We start from the raw sequence: 23,303 nt of genomic DNA, 5'->3' as shown, positions 1-23,303 counted from the left end.
CACCATTGGCATTCTGGAGCTGATCTAAACACTGCAGGTTTGGTTGGCCTTGTTTTGGTATCTGCATTGGAGCATCCATGGTGACTTCCATATTAAGTAATCAGCAGGCGGTGGGCTCAGATAAAGGAAGAATGAGCAGTTGTTATCAAGCTGGAGATAATTGAGGAGCTGAGTTTCGAGTCCTCTTATTGACTCAGAGAGGGAGAAATGCAAATACATTTACATATACATTTACAAATAGGCAGGAATAAACTCATGATTAAAGAACAGCCAAGAATAGATATTACAAATGTATCTCTGGTTGTATGAATTAGCACAGAGCTTCAAACCAAATGCATCCCCGAAAAGCCATCGGCTGCTAAACATCAGTCTACCTACCAGCCAGCCAATCATATACAACGAGTGGCGTATAATTGTTTCCATGAATCCATGCCCCAAGGGTATATAATGCATGTTGGCTGCACCAACTCTGCTTCACTTGGTTCCACAAATGCAGATATAGGGTTGACGGTTATTCAGCTTTGGAAGTTCTGTAGCTAACTCAGTTAACTAGAGATGCGGTCATAGAGTATATAGATTAAAATGTATTTGTCATCATACAGCACAAGTACAGTACAACAACAATAAGTTGGCATCTAACCAGAGTGCAAATGTAACAGTAAAGTGCAATAACAATATATTGTCATGTATATATTGTCATATTGCATATTGTCCACGCTAAGCTTCAAAACTAACACTATGGGTAACCAGTGTGGTGAAGTGAAGCCTGCAAGAGTACACCCCACTGAATCTACTCATGTAGGCCAAGGCTCTCCAAAAGGAGCTCAAAAAGGAACTTAGAGCAGCCAAGGACAGCTATAAGGACAGCTTGGAAGGTAGGCTACAGGCCAACAGCCCTAGAGAGGTGTGTGTGTGTGTGCGTGCGTGCGTGTGTGTGCGTAGTGGGGGGATTAACCATATGCACCATTTCATGTATGCATGAGGAGACCTAATAATAATAATCTAGCGTTGATTTCAAGAATATTTGATAATCAGGCGAAAAATGACAAAGTGGATTCCACTAAAACGCTATTTTCGCGTCTTTTTCCTGGAATTACTCAGAAGCACCCAAACTATATTCATATTTTCAAAACGGTATACAACGGAAATGTACGGATGAAAAAAGTATCTGTTTTTTGCACGCTGACTGGAAGCAACTCACTGACAATCAACGGTGTTATTAGACCCATAGCTATAATATAAAATATAGGTTTAGCTCTACAGACAAGGTGGGCGTTTACATGGGGTTAATGGGCGGCAAGGCCAGATGCACTTCCCGAAAGGGGCGTGGCACTCAATGTGTTAACAGGCTACAATTGACCCCAGTGACTGTCAACACTGTAACCGTGGCTCCTGGGTGCGCTCAATTTAGCACTGCACGAAGCACCACTCATTGTATATGATTGGCTGGCTGGTAGGTAGACTGGTGTTCAGGAGCAAATGGCTGTTCAGGATTACCCATTGTGCTAGCTTTGATGCAAAGTGCTAACAATATGTAACTGTTGGCTCCGTGGAATATCTTGGTATATCTTGACAAAACACAGCCTATACTAGCCCCACCTACTTTATAAACCTATCTATTTGAAAAGTATTTTTTATTACATGTATATTGTGTAGTCCAAGCATGTTTGTAGGTGAAGTATTTTCCTAAATTATTTAGCAACCTGTCATGATCCTAGGCCCGGTCCTGGCTGGACTGGGCAGGATGGTAACATTGGGCAGTACCCTCCACCTAACTTTGGGCAATGCCCTCCATCTGACATTGGCCCTCGGCCTGACATTGGCGCCCTACCACCCTCTAGTGGTCACAAACAATTGGTGCACGCTGCAATGACAGGTATCTTGACCACTGTATTAACAGTAATTAATTGTGTAATCAATGTGGTGTCCTGGTGTGTGCTGTCATTGTCTTTCCCTTCCCTGGTGTGATGTCATGCACTGTTTTGGGATGTTAGGAGTTGCTTTTGTGTTTAGTTGTGTTTAGTTGTTCTTTGCTTATTGTCTAGGTGTTGTTTGTGATTCTGTGTTGGCCAGGTGTTCTTAATTGTTAATTAGTTGGGGTATATAGGGTTCTGTCTGTCCTCCCTTCGGTGTGGCGACAGACCTCCAGTTACTCCCTGTTCCTATCCACGTCGTGTCGCACCGTTCTCCCTCTAGTAAGTCTTAGTGTTTGTTGTTTTGTATTGTGAAGTTTGTTATGTAGTTTCTGTATGTTCCTTGTATTGCACTGGATTCTACAGTAAACACCCTTCTCCAAGCTTCACTCCTCGCCTCTGCCTCCTCCATTCCTTCCCTTTCTGTATTATTGTATTCTACCTACCCCCTCGTAACAGCAACCAGGAAATGCCCAAGATAAAGTTGTAGTTACTGTAGTTGAAATCTAATAATCCATGCACAGGATAAAAATATAATTCAATGAATATATTACTGTAGTTACAAGATGATGTATTTAAAATGATCTCGTTGGCGAAACAACACTAGTTTTTGTTTTGGGAGAAATGAAGGGCTTGTTTAGAGTGGATCCATGTCACCCTCTACATACAGCACATTTTGGCAAACAGTGTATTATTTGATTAATACGTATGTAAATACCTGCATAGAGCAATCGCTAAATTATATGCTCCTAACAGATTAATCAATGTGCCAGCTATTTGCCCCAAGCCTCTTCAAGAAGGAGCACTCAATATGAGCATGAACTAATTGTAAAGTGATCAGTATTCCTCCTGTTCTTTTGGAAAGAATAGTTTTGTATGTTGAATTATGTATCTGATAATAGACTCTACATCTCAACATGCTCTACAAAGAAGACCACTCTACATGTACTGCAGTGGCCCAAATGACAGATGATTGGCTCAGTCAAACTGATGAAAGGAAAATGGTTGGTGATGTCTTGCTTGATTTTAATGATGCTTTTGATGTTATTGGAAAAAGCTGAGGGCTTATGGCTTCAGCAATAAGCTGTTTATTTTAATGGTAGTCTCTCTACTTTAAGTAATTTAGAATGGGAGTTGTCTGGGTCCACTTCTATTTTCAGTTTTCACAAATGACCTACGACTTGCTTTAATTGAGGCTGTGATTCAACTTTATATAAAGCCTTGAATTGTCTTCCTGCACTAAATAAAAATCCTGCAGAGTGAATTCGATTATGTGTATGTATGGGTAGAAAATAACATAACAAATACTTTTTGGTTCAAATTAGTTGTTGAGAAGTGAGTTACCACTCACAATAAAGGAAAGGGATATTGAGCAGGTCCATGAGGTTAAACGTCTTGGTGTCACCCTGGAGGAACAGCATGTCCTGGACTAGACAAACTGATAATGTAGTTGCTAAGATCGGTAGGGCAGTATCTGTGATTAAGAGATGCGTCTATTATTTAAATAATCATTATATCATCACTCAGGCGCTTGTTCTGTGTCATCTAGACTACTATTCGATTGTCTAGTCTAGCGCTACAAAACAGATTTACACAAACTTCAAATTGTGCCGAATAGGGCTGCACGCCTGGTTATTCGCAAGTGTAGCAAGTGTATGAAAAACTATGCATGAAAAACTATTTTGGTTAAAAGTGGAAGATACATTTTCCAGTAATCTTATTGTTTTGTTTTGAAATGTTTGTACTCAAACTAGGCATAAAAGCTTGTATTCTAGAATTGCATATAAATCAATGAGATACATGACAATAAAATCAGGCAGTTTACACATATATTTACAGAGGATGTGTCATGAAGAAGACAGTTATGTATAGAACTAATTTGAGTTGGAACATGTTGCCTTATAATATAAATAATGCAAGTTGCAAGTACCTTTTTAAAAGGGTACTGAAAAATCGTATGTTGAATCATGTCTAGGTGTGTATGGTTTTACCTTTGTATGCTTGATTTGTTATGTTACCATGTTTCTGATCTAACTGTTTTGTTGTAGTTTGCTAGCTAGGGGTTTACTTGTGATGTATGTTGTTAACTCTTTCCGTGCCACTCACGAGATTTCTCGTGTTTTTTTTATAGGTGGTTGAAAGCCACTCAAGATTTCTCGGAATTATTATTATTTTGTTTTTTTAGCGATCTGAAAAATGATTGCATCACCCGAGCCTACCCGAGTATAGCCGAGCGGCGCTGGCGATCACTGTGGAAAAAAGGGCCCCCTGTCGTCTCCCAGATGACATAAGTGATTTTGGAATGGACTCAATGAAAATGAATGGGGAAAAAAATCCGGTACTCCACATTTTCCAGTCCACTGATCCAGCCGGGGTTACCACAGTTCATTCTGGAACCTCAGATCCCCGCTGATCATGGAGTTCTACAGTATCGCGTTGGATCCATACACGTATCGATTTTTTCGAATGGTGATCAGGAATTGGAATATACCAGTTGGATACCATCTGATGTCAGGTAAGGACTCTATGTTATCAGTGTTAGGATAATCAGAGTAAGTTTGATGAAGATATAGGCTGTTTTGTGAAATGTCTTCTTTCGGTTTCACTGTAAAAGTCCGAGAGGAAATCAACGAGGCGATTATCCGTGCGCGGCCGTAATGTGCTTGCGTGCACGTATAATATTGATCATCTAGCGTTTATTTGAAAACGATTCATAAAAAGGCCGACGAATATCAACGTTGTGGAATATTCCACTAAAAGACGATTTTCATAGAATGCTCCAGAATGGGCTGTTTTTTATATCAAAACAGGGGCTTTTCTAAATGCTCTGAAACGGAAACGACGAGATAAAAAAACAATCTGCCTTGACAGCACTGAAAATAGTCTTTGATAATGCGATGGGCAGATTAGACACATAGCCATAATTTAAAACATAGATTAGGCGATATTAACGTTAACATTGGCGCCGATGGTGGCATTCAGCCGGTAAAAAGGAAAACCAGGCGTGGCGCTCAAAGTGTTAATATGTTACTTTTTTATTTCTTTGTTGGGATAGTTTGTGGTGGGAGGGTGTGATGCTGTGGTGTCTTCTCATTTTTATTTTCTAATGTTTAGCTCTGCATTGATTTAACTGTTATGTTGCTCAATTTAGTTGTGTTTATTATGTGTAGCTGCCACCATCCAAATAAACAAATACGACTAAAGGCTGTATCTGCCAAACATTTGCTCAGATTTATATGTTGCCATTGTTTGCATAGCCAAATAATAGTTGATTCCCTCACCATGCATATCATTGTTAGTAATCCTTGGTCATTACAGAGATTACACCAAAATATTACATGTCAAAGAGATGACGAGAGGCCCATGGAAATGATGCTTAATAACTTCTAACCCACACCATCAGCAAGTGTCTAAATTGCACTCATCATGATAATACAGAATTTGTTGCAGCATGATCAGTGGCAATATGGAAGTGTGCTGATATACAAACAAACATCTCACAGTGACATATTTTCTGGCTGATCCCGAGTCTCCGGTATTTGCTGCAGCTATAGGACTATATTAATGGACTATTAATAGATCGCTCCTAGTGCCGTCTGTGGTTCATGCAGCTGTGGTCCTGTGATCAAAGCCTTCTAATATACATCTCTCTATCTGATAAGGCAGGGCATTTTTTTATGTTAAGCGGCAGTTTGGAAAAAGGGAAAATTGCTAGCCAAAACTATCTTAGTGTAAACTACTGAAGAGTCAGTCGCAGTCAACCAGCACATGCTAATGGTTCTGACCTTTTAGCTGAGCTGGTTAGTGTGGCTGTCTGTGGATCCTATGGTCCCAGGTTCAAATCCACTTGGTTACATTAGCATCGCAGAGCAGGTCACCCGACGTCACCAGTGTCAGTGCATTATCTGCAACTTACGGTATTTATACCCTAGCCATATTTTCAGAAAATTCACAGAAAAGTACATACCCAAGTAAATGAAGCATTGCTCCACAACTATTAAATATACTGTAAGTAAGTACAGTTACTTCCACATAATAGCGACAATTGCGTCAAAACTACCGGATTGAGTCACGTTTTTATTTCAGACATTCACAGAAAGGTAAAGAAACAATCTATGTTGTATTTTATGGCGATAACGTTGATGTTTGTTCGACCTGTGAGATATAAACACAACATTCCAGTAAATGTTTGTAAGAAAAAAATGGTGGTCCTTCCTTTGTCAGCGGCTGGTGTGAGCTGGGTAAGAGATTAAGTTTAAAGATTAAACTGGACTTTAAGAAGTCTCTATTCCCTTGCACACATTGGCAATGCCGTCATGCAGCGACACGCACACATGCGATAGGTGGCACACACAGGAACACACACATGCAATTTTGGGGTCACCGATTAAATTGTGTATCTGCGCTTGACCCATCCCATCATCATTCTTCCCAAGGGCAGCTGGGAGCAGACATGGGATGCGGTGTGGGGCCGCACCCAAGGACGAATCCAAGTGCTCCTGTCCGTCTTTGTCAGGGACGCGACATCGTTAGCGATCTGTTCTGCATGTTTTTCCATTGGGTTTATATTCTGGAGGGACAACCCTTGTGAGCATGAGGAGAACATGCAAACGCCACACAGAAAGGCCCGGGAGATACCCCACATGGGTACCTGGCAACGCAACAACCGGGTCCCCAAGCGGGAATCGAACCCTGGACCTTCTAGCTGTGAGGCCACAGACTCTCCAAGGAGATCATATTTCAGTGGTCTATGTTTGCCCTGCCCCCTTTTTGTATATTTTGAACCGTTTGTCGTAGAGACTCGCGAGAGGGGTCGTCGGACTCGGCTGGAAGACCCTCTCCCGTTGGCCGGCACAGGTGTCACCCACAATTTCCCCCGCTGAATTGTCTAATTGTGATTATTACCTAACCCACCGGATCACCGGAGACGCTGGCCATGACACCCCTTATAAATGTGCTTAGTTACCACCAACTCTTTGACCACGTAAATAGCGTCACTTAACTGCGTGTGGCAATTAGCATCGATCTTTATGAATTGCCGTGTTTTTGCAATGAGGCTCATTTGCATAGAAAGGGGCACATTTTTCGCCAGTATGACCCACAGATAGAATGGAAGCACAGAGACGCAATGATGACGGCAACGCAGTTAGCACAGTATTTCACCCTTTGTGAATAGCAAGGTTGGTTTTGGTGCTATTTGCACAGGCATAGCGTGCAATCCCTTTGTGAATTATCCCCACAGTCTCTTTCAGGGCTGCAGCTGCTGTTCATGGTGCTGATATGATTTGAGAGGCAGATGTGGCTTGCTGCGAGAGAGAGCCTTGAGAGGGAGAGAAGACAACTGAAGCCTATGTAAATATCACAGCCTGTTGAGCATAAATAGCTACATTTGAACAAGTAGAGAGACAGTCTTGACAATTAAATAGACTCAATAATGTGCAAAGAAAATACAGCACAAACTTTCTGGGAACCTTCTTCCCAGACTCTCTCTTTCTCATGCGTGAGGTTGGTGCTGCTCTGTTTCGGAGTGAGATCAAATGAATGATTCTGAATTGATATTTAATTTGATAGCATATAGTTTGTTCTGGATAATAACAAGCATATTAGAGTATAATACATATTGTGTCGATCTCATTATCCATGCTTTCCCGAACCCATAGTTGCATATTTTAATTTGGGCATATCCATAATGCAATGTGGCCAATCCTAGAATATGGCCTGATCCCTACTCATATCCATTACACCACAGAGGGCATATACCACGAGTTAACTAACAGTAGCCTAAGCTAAGGAACTGCTTTCTAGGTATATATGTTGGTATTGAAAAGTAGTACTTTTAGCACTACACAAATTATGACAGCGTGATCCAGATAAAAATGTCTGCCTTGCATCTCAAATTGTCAAGATGCAACGTTGTCTATTTGCAATAATGATAAATCTGACGTTTCAATCTCATACCAAGATCTGTGGAAATGGGATAATTAAGGGATGCATAAAAATGATTAAATATGAATATTGCTTTTATTTCAAATTATTTGAATATCAGAAGGCCATTCAAATAATCTACTCTGTTTAATATTGTGACTCGAGTTAATACTTCAACGTTGATGCTATGAAGAAACCAACTCAAAGACTAAAGGCGCAGATATAGTATGTGTACTCCTAGTGACGTCCTGTGTTCCGGAGGAAAGCACCAGTCACCCCTATCCCCTCCCGCCCCTGTCAAAACCTTGTAACCCCTGTGTAGCAATAACACCTCAATCACACCTCAAAGACACAATGCAGGGATACGTCTGCCAGAAGCTGAACAGTTGGCACGGCCGCTCGCAAGAGGAGGGTTAATATCACTTCTGTTGTTGCAGTAGCGCTGGTGGGCTGTATTTGCTGTGTCTCGCTAAGCTCAGCTCGGGGACATAGAAGCCATCGCTCCTTGTCTTGTCCCCCTCCCTCCCCGCTCTGCTTCCACTCCCTCAAACCAGCAGTCCTCAATTCAAATCTTGACAGCAAATAATCTGTTTGAGCCAGTGAAGGTGAGGGGGGTCAGCAAGCCCCACTGCCCTGCCTAATACAGCCTCCCAGCCCCCTGCCCACCGCCTCCCGTTTCACTTTGCACTCTCAAGTGGGAAGATGGAGACACAATGGAAATGGGGGGGGTGACTGGCCAGGGGGGGCTTTGCTGTCTTCAGACGCTCAGGGCCTTTAGCTCTCTATTCAGAAGACGGCCTCCTCGGCTCCACGTTTACTCGCCAGTGCATTTCCATCTTCTAATATGTTGTGGAATCAGTTCAGATGGTGCCCGGTTATTGTATCTGTTGTACATTCCTTCTAAATTTGAATATAATTGCTATACGTTTTGTACTTTCACACTTTATGATTCTACTTGAAATATTTTGAATGCCAATATGTTTGGCTTCTAAGAATGACCACAATAGTAACGTACAATAGTAGCATATGCTACTTCCCTATTAGCTCAGCTCTTTGATTCATTAAAGTGTTGACCTCTGATATTTTAGATGCTGCTTGTACTTGTTTCCTTCTTGATCTACATGTGTTGATGTTTGACTGAACCTTTGTCTGAACTGCACTTGTTTGTCCAATGTGTTTTATATGTCTACTGTAGGTCGCTGTCGAAAAAGGGATCTCCGTCTCAATGAGCTCTACCTGTATAAATAAACGACACATTTATTTTGTTCTAAATGTTGTAAACCAGGTGGCCTAATTACAAATTTCATGTAGCATGTCCATTTATATAGCGTCCTCATATCATCTTTACCTCAGCAACATATGTGTCCATGAACCATAAGCGCCAAGACATGTCAATGCATGGTCCTGTTTGATGCATATTGAAATGGGTTAGGGTCATGCACATACATCAGACCAGCAACTTTGTCCTACAGATGGTATATTCCACAGTTCATATTGACTGCAATTGTATTCGGCAGAATGCTTACTGTAACTGAGGGGTACAATTCCCTGACTGTATTAATCAAGTACTGATATCATTAAATCACTACCGTCTATGTACTCCTGGCCAATACTGTACATAAGTATGTTAGATTAGAACACTCCCACAATAACACGGTTTTCCACACAAAATACTCGTTTACAATATTTATTACATAAAAGGGATTATATTACATGACTTAGTTGCGCTTATAAGGCAAATAGAATGTGCATAGGCGAGTCAATAGTAAATATTAAGGATTATCTCTGGTACTCTGGGATGGGGGGTACTACCGGTTGTAAGCCAGCAGAGGGAGGCAAAGCTCTATGCAAGTCCAGGGTTCAAGGAGGCGATGTCACCCCTGTGTCAGCGGGGATAAGCAGCCTGGTCCCAGGATGCGCGCCGTGTAGGTGAAAGCCGTGGGGTCTCTGGTACGACAAAGACTGGCTTGAGTGATGTCCCCACGGGCACGTGGATCCCACAGCAGTGGGTGTAGACGGTTCTCTGCTTCCAGCAGCGTGGTGAAGAATGAAGAATAATAATCCTTGCCGGAGAGTGGCACTGATGGCGGGGTGTAAATCCTCCGTGGTGCTGCTGCTCCGGTGCAAATATCCTCCGGTGCGGTAGTGCACGGTTAAACTTGACGTTACTATACTATTAGCACGGGCAATAAGTGCTCTATGTCGATGCACAATTACTCACTCCACGTGGTCTTTGACTCGTAATGAAGGTTTACTAATAAATAGCGAACGATACGACAAACAGACGTATTAGGATAACACGAGACTATCTTGGGGCGATGCGAGCCCTGCTCTGCCCACGTTGCGTAGTGGGTGAGACGTTGCTTGGATAACTGAACCAGACTGAACTGAAGGCGAACTGAAAAGGAACTGCAAGGGGGGTTCTACATTTCTTGCGCCCTATTTATATGTACCGTGGACAAATAGTGCCATCTCATTTCTGTCGCCTCTCGGTCTCGTAGCCGTGGGCGAAAGCGGGCATGTTTGGGCAAGTCCTGGCGGTAGCTTTCAAGTCAGCTCGAGGGGGGTATGGCGCTAGCGCCTAGGGGATCGCTTCCAATAGGAGAACGAATATTATGGTCTGTCCTGTAGACTAAAGGGATATTCAGTGCATATTGTACAAGGAATATACAGGGGATATCAAACGATATACAAATATTATACATGGGATCTCAGGCAATAAATATATATTCGGTTTAATCTGACCCTTTGTAACAGCCGCCCCCTAATTAGTCCCACCTAATTAGCTAAGCAGGGACAGATTAACCGCACTGTCCACTACTCAATGTCCGTTGTGAGGGGTCGGTCAGTTCACAAAGTCAGGGGTCATGGTCGTCATTAGGCAAGTCGGGGAGCCTTGGCGACTCGATCAGCCTCGCCACGGGTCGGTTGTAGGGCCGCCCTTGGCCGAGCGCTTCTGCCACTCTGACCTTTCCGTCGGCACCAGTGGTCACTTTGCTTACGCGGCCGGCCGGCCACGCAGCTCGGGGTGGTGACTGGTCTATGGTCATGACGACTGGACGGGATGAAGGGGGGCTTAGGAGGAAGCGGGCCTGAGACTGCTTTGATCTGGGCTTGGCTGTGCTTTCTCCTCCTCCGTCTGTTTCTCTTGTTCGCTCTGTACCCCGTGTGAGGAGGGGCCGGTCCCGGCCGCCCCGTCAAGGAGTCGCTCGGGGTGCTGGGTTCGAGGTCAGCTACGTCTGAAGCGCAGCTGAGGGGGGTGGAGTTCCGAACTCCCTCTGGTACCCACGGTTCTCTCACGGGCCTCTCGCTTAATGTCAATAGCCTCCGCTGTACGGGGGAGAGGCCGGTGTCTTCTTCTGTCGCTCTGGAGTGGAGGCAGCTAGTGGCTGCCGTTCGGTTGAGAGATTTAGCGAGGGGGCCTTGTAGTGTCCACCCTAGGCGGGTCTCGACTGCTGCAGGACAGCCTCGGGTTCCGGTATGGACCCGGTCTATCGGGACGATGAGGTCTGCATGGTCGGAGCCTATCAGCAGGGTCGGGGTGGCGGCGTCTATGAGCGGGATAGGTAGTTGACGCAGGTGCACACACTTATCCATCAGCTGTGGGATGGGGTAGGTGTACTGTGATAGTCCTATTTCTTGGCTGGTGAAAGCATTTGTAATCCTATACCGTCGCTCTGGCTTCCCGCTTGCTGCGATAGTGAAGGAGACATTCTCGCCCTTTATCGTCTTTAAATCTCTTCTTATTGTCCGAATCGTCATTTGGTTCTCGCTCCCCCGCAGTCCCAGCTGGGCCGCAGCGGACGCGAGCAGAAGGGTCTTCTCTGACCCGTCATCAAGGACGGCGTAAGTGTCCATGACTTTGTCCCCGTGGCTCAGGAGCACTCTGACCACTTTGAGGAGCACACGGGGGGTCCCGCTATGCTGGGGGTCTATGTGGAGCACTCCTGTCTCGGGTGGTGACGTAGACTCTATATGGTACGAGTCGCACCTTGTCCGCCAGTGTCTGCCGTGGCAGTCGGGACACCAGGGAGCGGTCTGGTGGAACTTTGGTTCTGGTGCCACCGCCTCGGCGTGGTACAGTACCGCGACGGGCCCACTCGGTTGTCCTGGGTGATGCCTGTTGATGTCGTGCAGGACCTCCAGGTGGGTGCCACCGCACCTGCTGCACCTTTTCTTCAGGCGGCACTCAGCTGCTAGGTGGCTGTGCGCGCAGCGGAAGCAGCGGCGGTGGTCCTTGACCCACTGGCTCACATCATCCGTGGTCAGCTTCTTGAAATATTCGCACTGATGGAGCCGATGTTCTCCCTCACAGTACTGGCACTCAATCTTCCACTGGTCCTCTTTCGTCGAGGGGGTGTTGTGGTTGGAGTGCTGCGGTACTGCTTCGGCTTGGTGCATAACAGTCACCGATCTTCTTCCATCATTTATTCTCCTGGGTCCCTCTCTGGAGCTTGGCGTGCTCCGCCCGAAGGTGTCCAGTCGTAAGCTGCTGACTTCTCTCGCCAGGAAGTCGGCCAGATCAAGGAGGGATGGCTCGGGGCCGTCGGGGTCGCGGTAGTCCCTCTGCCACCGAAAGCGCTCCTGTCTTGCGGGTGGCAGCTTCTCCAAAATCCTCTCAACGTTAGAGTTGGCGTATAGCTCATGCCTGCCCTTCTCCCGTTGCGCTCCCAGCATCCCTACCAGGGACTGCACTTTGATTGACAGGTCGTCTAGTGAGCGATTGTCTGTTGCTGGGGGTAAGCGGTCAATATGCCTTATCTCTTCTATCACGTAATCCCATATACGTCCATATCTCTGGTCCAGCGCTGCAAGGGCCGCTGTGTATGGTGTCGAAGAGGTGGCATAGGCCAGCGCTATATTGTGCGCTCGCGGTACTTTCAGGTGCTTCAGTAATATTGCATACTTGTGGCGTTCATCAGCGACATCCACCATCATTGTCTCTAAGCACATCCGGAGCTCCGTGTACTGTGCTCGACTCTCATAGGCGAAGTCTGGAAATGACGGCGTGGCAATGTATGATGTCATGGATGACTGGCACATCGGTGAGCGTTGGGGGAGAGGCCTCCTAGGCGAGTCTCCTCTTGCGTGTCGTCTTGGGCTGGTACTTGGTGGGTACCGAAGGTCGGGTACCCAGGTGCTGTTCCTCGGGGCTGACGGTGCGTCAAACTCACCCGTGAGTTGAGTCTGGGGTTTGTAGCGCAGGGCCTCGGGGCTGACTTCTGGGCTGTACTGGACCTCCTGGTCCTGAGTACGTTGCTGCTGGTCGGCGCTGTACTGGGCCTCCTGGGCCAGAGTACGTTGCTGCTGGTCGGCTTGACACTCCTCCTCTTCCTCCTCCTCTTCCTCTGCTAGGACCTGGAGTCGTCTGTTCAGTCTCTCGGCGTGGTCCGGTTCTTTGGGGTTGCTGGGTCTCGTATGGACCGGCTGGGGAGGGGGTTCGGAGACGTGGACAGGATCCTCCTGTAGGCGGGGTCCCGGGTCGCTTCGTCGGGTAGGGGAATGCGTCCTAGACCCATGTCTTGACGACCTCTGAGAGCTCCGTGCGGAGTGAGGGGGTGTCGCCATGGCAACCAGTTTGTCCATCAGCTCCGCCTGCATCCGGTCGCGCTCTGCCTCGCGCCGGGCATGGGCTGCGTCGCGCGCTGCTTCGCGCTGGGCATTGGCGGCGTCGCGCTGCGCATTGGCGACGTCGCGCTGGGCATTGGCGCTGGCATGGGCGGCGTGTAGCTGTGCATTTGCGACTTCGGCGCGGCTTCTCTCGACGTCGCGCTGAGCATTGGCGCTGGCATGGGCGGCGTGGAGCTGTGCATTTGCGACGTCGGCGCGGCTTCTCTCGATGTTATCTTCTGTCTGGAGGCGTCTGGTCTCCAGTCTTATTCGGTCGTCCTCGCTCCTTTGTTGCGCCTGGAAGCGCTCTCGCTCACCTGCGTAATGTTCGCGCTCGCACGTCTGTTGCGCTTGAAGTCGATCGCGTTCGGTGGAGGCTGCCAGGGTGGCGATGAGTGCTTGCGCCAGCATCTTGTCCGCCTCGCTGGGGGAAGACGCCGTTCGGGGCGATCGGCTCCCGGCAGTACTTGTTGGAGATCCGTTCTCCTGTTGCGTACCGAGGAGATCCGTCTCCTGGGTGCGCGTCTCTCTTGGGTTGTCTTCCTCCCGGGGGTGATCGGGGGCTATTTCTTCGGTATTGTCTGGGGGTAAAGTCGTGTCAGTTCCCTCCTGGTCCCCACCGTGAGCTTGGTCAGTTACATTAGCACCCACTAGGGCCTCTGTGGTCGGGGTAACCTGGTTGTTAGGGTCGGACATAATTTTACTTTCTACTTTTTCCGCGTTTAACTTCCCTTTAAAGCTAGGTATTGGACTGACAGAGTATGCCTCTAGGTAGGGAGGTGGCTGTCGTCTGCGCTGCGGGCGATCTAGCTTAGGAGAACCGTTTGTGGAGTGTTCGTCATCGGCCATGTCAATATTAATATTATATTAATATTACGCTAATTATTCTCCGGCTATCGAAGGACCAATTGTAACTGAGGGGTACAATTCCCTGACTGTATTAATCAAGTACTGATATCATTAAATCACTACCGTCTATGTACTCCTGGCCAATACTGTACATAAGTATGTTAGATTAGAACACTCCCACAATAACACGGTTTTCCACACAAAATACTCGTTTACAATATTTATTACATAAAAGGGATTATATTACATGACTTAGTTGCGCTTATAAGGCAAATAGAATGTGCATAGGCGAGTCAATAGTAAATATTAAGGATTATCTCTGGTACTCTGGGATGGGGGGTACTACCGGTTGTAAGCCAGCAGAGGGAGGCAAAGCTCTATGCAAGTCCAGGGTTCAAGGAGGCGATGTCACCCCTGTGTCAGCGGGGATAAGCAGCCTGGTCCCAGGATGCGCGCCGTGTAGGTGAAAGCCGTGGGGTCTCTGGTACGACAAAGACTGGCTTGAGTGATGTCCCCACGGGCACGTGGATCCCACAGCAGTGGGTGTAGACGGTTCTCTGCTTCCAGCAGCGTGGTGAAGAATGAAGAATAATAATCCTTGCCGGAGAGTGGCACTGATGGCGGGGTGTAAATCCTCCGTGGTGCTGCTGCTCCGGTGCAAATATCCTCCGGTGCGGTAGTGGACGGTTAAACTTGACGTTACTATACTATTAGCACGGGCAATAAGTGCTCTATGTCGACGCACAATTACTCACTCCACGTGGTCTTTGACTCGTAATGAAGGTTTACTAATAAATAGCGAACGATACGACAAACAGACGTATTAGGATAACACGAGACTATCTTGGGGCGATGCGAGCCCTGCTCTGCCCACGTTGCGTAGTGGGTGAGACGTTGCTTGGATAACTGAACCAGACTGAACTGAAGGCGAACTGAAAAGGAACTGCAAGGGGGGTTCTACATTTCTTGCGCCCTATTTATATGTACCGTGGACAAATAGTGCCATCTCATTTCTGTCGCCTCTCGGTCTCGTAGCCGTGGGCGAAAGCGGGCATGTTTGGGCAAGTCCTGGCGGTAGCTTTCAAGTCAGCTCGAGGGGGGTATGGCGCTGGCGCCTAGGGGATCGCTTCCAATAGGAGAACGAATATTATGGTCTGTCCTGTAGACTAAAGGGATATTCAGTGCATATTGTACAAGGAATATACAGGGGATATCAAACGATATACAAATATTATACATGGGATCTCAGGCAATAAATATATATTCGGTTTAATCTGACCCTTTGTAACACTTACTTTGTTTGAAAAGTATATTTTGTTAGTGCATCATGTTAAGTCAAGCAAATACTTTCCAACACTGGTCACCATTGAGCATTCACAAAATTGTGAAAAGTTAGGTTTGCCTATTTCCCCAATCAGCTGCAGGATATGTCTGTATTTCCCTGCCTGGACATTTTTTATTACGCTTATGAAGGAGAGAAGCAAAAGTGTTTTGTATGTGCTCATCCATTATTTCCATTTCCTTTCAGCTTCGAGACACTAAATCCATTGATCAGGGCACTACGCTTCTCCACTTCCTGGCTGACAAGTGTGAGGAGAAATACCCTGAGATTCTTCGGTTTCAAGATGAACTAGAGCATGTCGAGAGTGCTAGTAAAGGTACGTCTTTTTGTCTATAGCTCACATAACCATACACGCCGTTTTTTTTTTTCATACTTGTTCAAAATGTATTCTTGTGATCTTGGGATGCTATTTGTCAACCCTTTATGTTTTGACCATTTCAAACATGTTTGGCATTTTAAAAGGTGTATAATATGTAATAATTTGGTATGAGGGCTGTGTACACTCAACCACATACAAATAATGTGGAATAATACAAAAATATATGGTGTTGTTTTTCTCTTTAGCTTTTAAGCTAGCATAAAATGGCTGATTGTCCGTCCAATTGTATGTCTACCTTAGCTCTAGCTGTAAAGTTGAGCCCTGAAACATACCGTTTCTACCTAGCTAGATCCCATTTTACTGACCGTAAACCAATGGCAATAACCAACAAGGAAGCAGCAATGCGGCCAACATCACTGGCTTTCAGAGGTCGCAGTGGGCTCACTTTTACTGCTGGAAAACAGTGGTGTTTGTTGGAAAGAAGACACCTTCAGGTTTTCGTACCAGCAATTTTATGCTAGCTTATCGGCAAAATGAATTGCACTCCAAAGCACATACTTTAAATGGGTGAGTCTAAATGGCACTTGTGGCATAAGCTACAATAAATGTCCTGTACATACATCAGACCAGCAAATCTGTTCCACAGATGTTCTATTCCACAGTTCATATTGACTGCCATTATATTCGGCAGAAGTATATTGTGTTAGTGCATCATCATGTTAAGTCAAGCAAATACTTTCCAACACTGGCCACCATTGAGCATTCAGACAATTGTGAAAAGTTAGGTTTGCCTATTTCCCCAATCAGCTGCAGTATATTTCTGTATTTCCCTGCCTGGACATTTTATATTACGCTTATGAAGGAGAGAAGCAATTTTTTTTGTATGTGCTCAACCATTATTTCCATTTCCGTTCAGCTTTGAGATACTAAATCAATTGATCAGGGCACTATGCTTCTCCACGTATGGCAGTGTGGTTGAGTCAAGTCAAGTCAAGTCAAGAGTTTTATTTATCACGGCATACAAGTATACAGTGAAATGTGGGGGGTCTTGCCCGCAACGATTGTGCAATAATACAATAATGCCATAATGCAATAATAAGAATCCAATAGGGTGATAATAAGACATTTGTGCAATAATACAAGTAATAAGAAGAAATACATATCAGGTATATGTACATGAAGTTTACAAAAAACATGGTAAGACATGCTAAGGTCCTGCGATAGTGCAATACACTGTTAGCTATGGATGAGGCACTGGGTCGCTACTGTACACTACTATACAATGCTATACTATACTATACAATCTACAGTTATACTATGTGTCCTTATGCTAGCTTGCTATCCATCTGTTTACTATACAAGAACCACTCCCGTTCTTGTTTTTAAAGTGGCCTTTCATTGTGTAAAGTGCCCATGAGTGTGTGTGTGTGTGTGTGTGCTCATGTTAAAGTGGCTGCTAGTGTGTGTGAGCGTGTACAGTGTGTGTGTGAGCGTGTACAGTGTGTGTGTGCACATGTGTACTTGTGTGTGGAGAGTTCAGTGTTCAAGACTATGATGGCCAGGGGGAAGAAGCTGAGCCGAAGTATATCTGTCCTAGTTGCTGGTGTTCGCAGGTGTTTGCCTGGCCGCAGCAGCTTGAACATGTTGTTGTTGGGGTGGTGAGGGTCTTTCATTATTCTGCAGGCTCTGGATTTGCACCTCTTGTTATATACAGTAAGACATGCAGGGGTGGTAGTGCAATACCCGTAGTACGCTCAGCTGAGCGCACCACTCTCTGTAGCGCCTTCTTGTCATGTGCCGTGCTGTTTACATACCTCATTGTGTACTGTACATGTATGTCATCATTCCAAATTAATAATACATATTACACATAGCACATTTAAAGTTTTTAGAGTTTGATTTGAAAGATTGCTATAGTCAGATATAGTAACATTTTGGAAATGGTGCCCAGCATGTTTAACATATAGCCTAATGAAATATACAGTATTGCAGCTGATGAAATACAATGTCATGAATGTCAGAGAACCAGTCAGCACTGGAGTTAATACTTGTTTCTGATTGGCTGGATAATCTCCATTATTCATATAATTGGACAGTTCTTGCATAACTGCCACAGCATTGTTAACAGTCAATGGGCTCGCAAGGTTAGAGCTTTCCATACTGTTGATATAATGGCTTTGGGTTTGAAAGAATAGACTCAATGAACTTGTCAGAAATGTCCTAAAATATACACAATAGTCATTAATATGATTAATTTGTTGCTTGACATCTACAATATTGAGAGTCAATGTTAACACATCATTAGTCCTTCAGAGTGTCATACTATAGCAGAAGTAACTCTGCAAATGCAATGGAAATCATTTAATATATAGCTGATATATCATAGCAGATATTGTTGGCAGCTATGTGGCCAACAATGAAGCAACACCACAAATCGTTGTTGATAAGATGTGCATCAAAAACACAGCATGCCAACGACAGTATTGACAGCAGAAGGGAGTGCATGCGGCAGTGGCCATACCAACCAACAGTTGGTAGTACAAGGTCAGTAGCTATGTCAGCCCATATATTGGGTAGTGCATGAATAAATGGCAATCCCACCACCCAATCTTTCAGGTTGTGTGTTACGTCTAGCATGCTCTCATGCTGCACGTCAATAAACTAATTACACTCTACTTCCAATCCCAAGTATTTGGTGGGATCCCATGAGGCCTATTTAACTTTGTTAGTTTTGTTAGTTGCCTAATTGGTTATTTAATCTAATTCATCTAATTATGTGCTTGACTGAGACAGCCAGCCGATTGTTAAAGTGGACTAACAGAGTCTGAATGAGTAGAGTTGGATAGGTTGAGTACATGTGCAAATCTCTGACTGGTATCAGCTCCGTCATTTCAGGGACAATCAATTATTCAACACAGTTGCTAGCTAATTGACTGAGACCACGTTGTGAAGCGCTTTGAGTCTGAGAAAAGCGCTATATAAATGTAATGAATTATTATGAATGATTATTATTAGACCAAGAAGCAGTTGCTTACGGCAAAGACCCCGGGGGAGTGGTTGATGGAGTAGGAATGCTAAGAATGAGCATAAGATTGTGATTATCTCCTTTCACAACGCATCACGTATACAATGCTTATGTTTCCTTGTGGAGACAGACAACAACGGAGAATGAATTTGCTCACATCTGTGTGACTCACATCTATTGACTTCTGAGGTGTCCGGATAGCTCATGCTCCTACAGGTGTTCAACGTCGAATTAGAGGAAGAGTCACCCGTCTAAAAGAACAATAAATTATCCTAGTTTCAAAAGATACCTTTTTTTCGATGGCTTCTAATTATCTTACTTGTACCATGAGGGGTCTCTGTAGTTGGCACTATTCATGTTTTTGTTGTCACTGCCTTTATGGCTGTCTTAAGCCGGGGGAACAAGCAGAGCTTAAATCTCTGTTGTCTAGCCGTGCAACACTAATTTTATATATCAGACTCACGTTGAGCTGAAACACAAAGGCGTGCGGTGATGGCAGGCCATGCACTCGGCCAATCCCTACGTCTGGAGAAGGCTTTTACTCCCTTGTAGAACAGCAGAGCTCCGCTGAATAATTTAGCGCCATCTCCAGATCCTTTACAAGCTTTTGGTCTCGTGTCAGGTAAACTAGTGAAAGAACATGAAACATTGTTGCTTCCTTCACCTTGCACAATAGTTCACTGTAACCATGAAGGATATTTACTTGTCATCTATTGTTTTTTCCCCTTCTAAAATAACTTTTTAGTTGCTCTCGTTCCTCCTCTCCATTCTCCTCTGTCTGGTTGAACCAACAACATGCTGGAATCAGAGTGGATATTCAAGCATTTTAGGACGCTGCTTATTCTGCCTTTATCAGCAAAGTCTTGAGTTATGCGTCTTGGTATAAAGCAGAGGGATGTTAATAGCATTTAGACATTAGTTTCTTCCACCCTAGCCTAACACCACAATACTCCTCCCTTCTGCTAACCAAAGATACATTGCTCATCATTGCATTTACATTTAGTAATTTAGCTGACACTCTTAACTCATTGAGCGCCACACTCTTCCCATCTTTACTCAATGGCGTCAGCGGTATTGATCATTTTAGCGATGTTTGCAGACCCATCGTGTGTGCTGTATTATAGCTATGGAGACAATAGTATGGCTCATTTGACAGGCATTGTTCATAGTCCATCACTGACTAACCAGTTAATTTCTACATACTGTAGTTTGTGCACTATTACACGCTAAACATCGCCCATTTCCAAAATAATTCAGTCTGTTTTCATAGATCGCAAGATGACGTGTTATATGCAATGTGCCCAAATCGTTCGGGCTGAAACCCCAAATACTTCCAAATCAAAGGTATATACCATGTACATATGTGTCTTCACAAATATTTTTTTTTAATGTCCACACACTAAACGATACCAGTCCAAAAGGTAGGCGATACTGCCACCTGGCAGGATTTTATCATCATTGTAATTTGAATGTAGGCAGCAGTGCAAGGGAGATACAGGGAGATCCACGCAGTGGTTAGAATGGGGATCAGAGGAAAAAGATAAAAGGATCAAAACCAGAGTATACTCGGGTTTTGGCGCTCAACGGTTGGCGACGAAACCCGACTATACTCGGGTTTGGCACAGAAAGGGTTAAGAGTAAGTGGTATTGTTCATCTAGCAGTGCCGAATTTGATTGCATAATAGTATAGACATAGTAGATAGTAGTATAGACATAGTAGCATTAAACATAGTAGTAAAGACAGTAAGGATGTTAGTTTATTTTCTTTTTTTTTTCTTTTTTAAAATTCAGATATTGATTGAAAAATTGTTTTTAGTTGACGGCAGAAAGTCGGGCTGGTGTCAGTTGTCCTGACTGTGGTGGCCCATAGAGAATAGCCTGCTTCATTCAAATACCCCCCCATGAGCTTGAAGAGGAGTGGGTCTCAGGAGGCATGAAGATGCAGAGTGTAGGGACATTGAGGGTGACTGGAAGTAGGAGGGAGCCATGCCCTTTGTTGCACAGAAGGTCAATAGGACTTTGCCCTTGAAGCGGATTTGTGCAGAAATGGGACGCCTGTGCAGCTCTCTGAGACGTCGGGTGACATGGGCTAACTTTGGTAGGTTGGGGATCAGTCCTGCCGTCATCTAGGACCACACCTACATGTACATGTTCCATGATGATTGAAATGTCGGTCAGTAGGGAGGATTCAACTGGCAAGTGAAGTAGCTCTGTTTTGCTCAGGTTTAGTTTGAGGTGGTTGGTCGTCATCCAGACAAGCAGGCTGAGATCTGTTAAGAGACTTAGGTATCTGAGGTGTCATCTGTGTCATCAGCATAGCAGTGGTATGAGAAGGCACAATAAGTGATGATTTGAATATTTGGTGTAGAGAGAGAAGAGGAGGGGTCCAAGGACCAAGCCCTGGGGGACGCCTATGCAGGGGGTGGGGATCTGATGGGGTGCCTCCCCATGATACTTGATAGGAGCGGTCATTGAGGTAGGATGAGCCATGCCAGCACAGAACTTGCAACTCCCAGTCCTGCAAGGGAATCGAGGAGGATCAGATAGTTGTCTGTGTCGAAGGCTGCTGACAGGTCCAGCAGTCTTGCTAAGTGAAAAGCATCTGACTGTTATGAGGGCTGTTTCTGTAGAGTGGTCGGCCTTGAAGCCTGACGCTGACGGATTTGGGTCCAGGATGTCTTTCTGTAAAAGACAATCAGAGAGCTGTTTGGCTACGGAACATTCATGAACATAAGTATATGTACAATTATCTATATGTTGATAGCCGTTCTGCAGTTATCCTGCCTTGATTTGTCACTTTAAACCTTCACTCCTCCACTAAAGTGCAGCTTTGCCAAGAACAGGCCTGGTTGCTTTACCATCATCTGAATCGTTGCTCAACAATTCCTGTATCACATTGCAGTGTTTCACCTGCTGCTCCACCCATGCAAAGTGCTGCACACTGTTCCCCATACAATGCAAACAGTTATGTTGTTACCAGTCTAAATCTAAGTGAAGGATTATTGCTGATCAATGTTAACAAAAATGTCTATTGTCCCTTCCACTTTGGGTCAAGAGGCATATTGTGGTATTTTGTAATGGCTAGTGGATATTGGATAATATCAGTACGAGGCTGTGTTTAATAATTTTACTTTGTTTTGATAGCATTACTTACAAGTGTATGTTCTGTTTTCTGATTATCCCCCACCATATTAATGATTTATCTGTAATAATGTATTGTGGGAATTGCTGGTATAACTGAAAAGATGCCTCCCTCCACCGCATGTAATATGTCATGTTGCATGTTGACTACCCCTGCCTTTCATATGTCGATGTGTAATATGCTGTAATTCTAATCATCCCCACTTTACCGGTACTTTAGATACCATGATAGGCAACATTCTAAATGACTAATGCAGACAATGAATGATCAGTGTGTGTGATCAAATCAAATCAAATAAAATGTATTTGTAAGGCCTGACAACACATGTGAATGTCCCCATGGGCCACACATTCACTTTCACATTATATAAACAAGTCAAGAAGAAACATCACAATGAATCAAGAACAAAACAAAAACACCATGAAGTCCAAAAAATTTAAAATAAATGAATGCAACACTCAGACATACCCCACGCGAAGGCAAGGAAAAACTCACTAAAACCTAGCAAAAGAAAAAAATGCACCACAGGCAATGTGGAGGAGAGAAACCTTAGGAGGGCCGTTTAAGGGGGATCTCCTGTCTTAGATGTCGATGATAGTAGTGTTGCAATAAAACAGGCAAAACAGTTGGTAATACGTGCACATATACGTATAATGAAACACAAATAAGTGCATGCAATAGTAACTGAACATTTTGAAAGATTGAAAATAGAGATGATGGCGGATCTATTTGAGGCATGGGGGCGGCACATAGAGGGTCCCCTACCAACCTGTCCATGATCCATAGACATGGTTGTGTCTCTCGTTAGCTCAGAAAGCAGTGTGTGCCCAGACTGTACCTATTAGCTTCGGAGTACAGGGGAGCGTCTAGAGGTCAGGCTTAACTGGAGACCAGGCGGCACACACCGGGGAGGAGAGACCCTCTCACCAAGGAGTCAGCCATCATCAAAGCCTACCTGCATCAAGGTCAATGCTAATTAGAATCCACAGGATTACCCAAAGAGACAGGGCTAGCAATATGCTGATGCTCAAGGTGGTCCTTGGACAAAGGGGAATAGCCATGGAGACGGATGTATTTTATTTACTTACTTTGACGTTGTCTATCATACATCTGTTTAATTTTTTTTTATATATATTTGTTGTGTGTGTATGTTTTGAATGGTAGAATTGAGCAGCTAT

At 44.7% G+C, this 23,303-nt stretch overlaps 1 protein-coding gene across 1 annotated transcript in view; it reads left to right on the top strand.

Moving 5' to 3' along the window:
- The window catches only part of diaph2 (diaphanous-related formin 2), an 874,190-nt gene that overhangs the window by 618,945 nt on the left and 231,942 nt on the right, over positions 1 to 23,303 (top strand). Inside the window, exon 24 of the mRNA XM_084332019.1 lies at positions 15,826 to 15,955. Within this exon, the coding sequence (XP_084188145.1) occupies positions 15,826 to 15,955 (130 nt within the window). The remainder of the gene's footprint in view (positions 1 to 15,825; positions 15,956 to 23,303) is intronic.

Source organism: Notolepis coatsorum, assembly GCF_963971535.1.
Source record: "Notolepis coatsorum genome assembly, chromosome: 16".
Classification (NCBI taxonomy): Eukaryota; Metazoa; Chordata; class Actinopteri; order Aulopiformes; family Paralepididae; genus Notolepis; species Notolepis coatsorum.
Note: the sequence above shows the minus strand (reverse complement) of the source record. Positions and strands in the feature narration are given on the sequence as shown.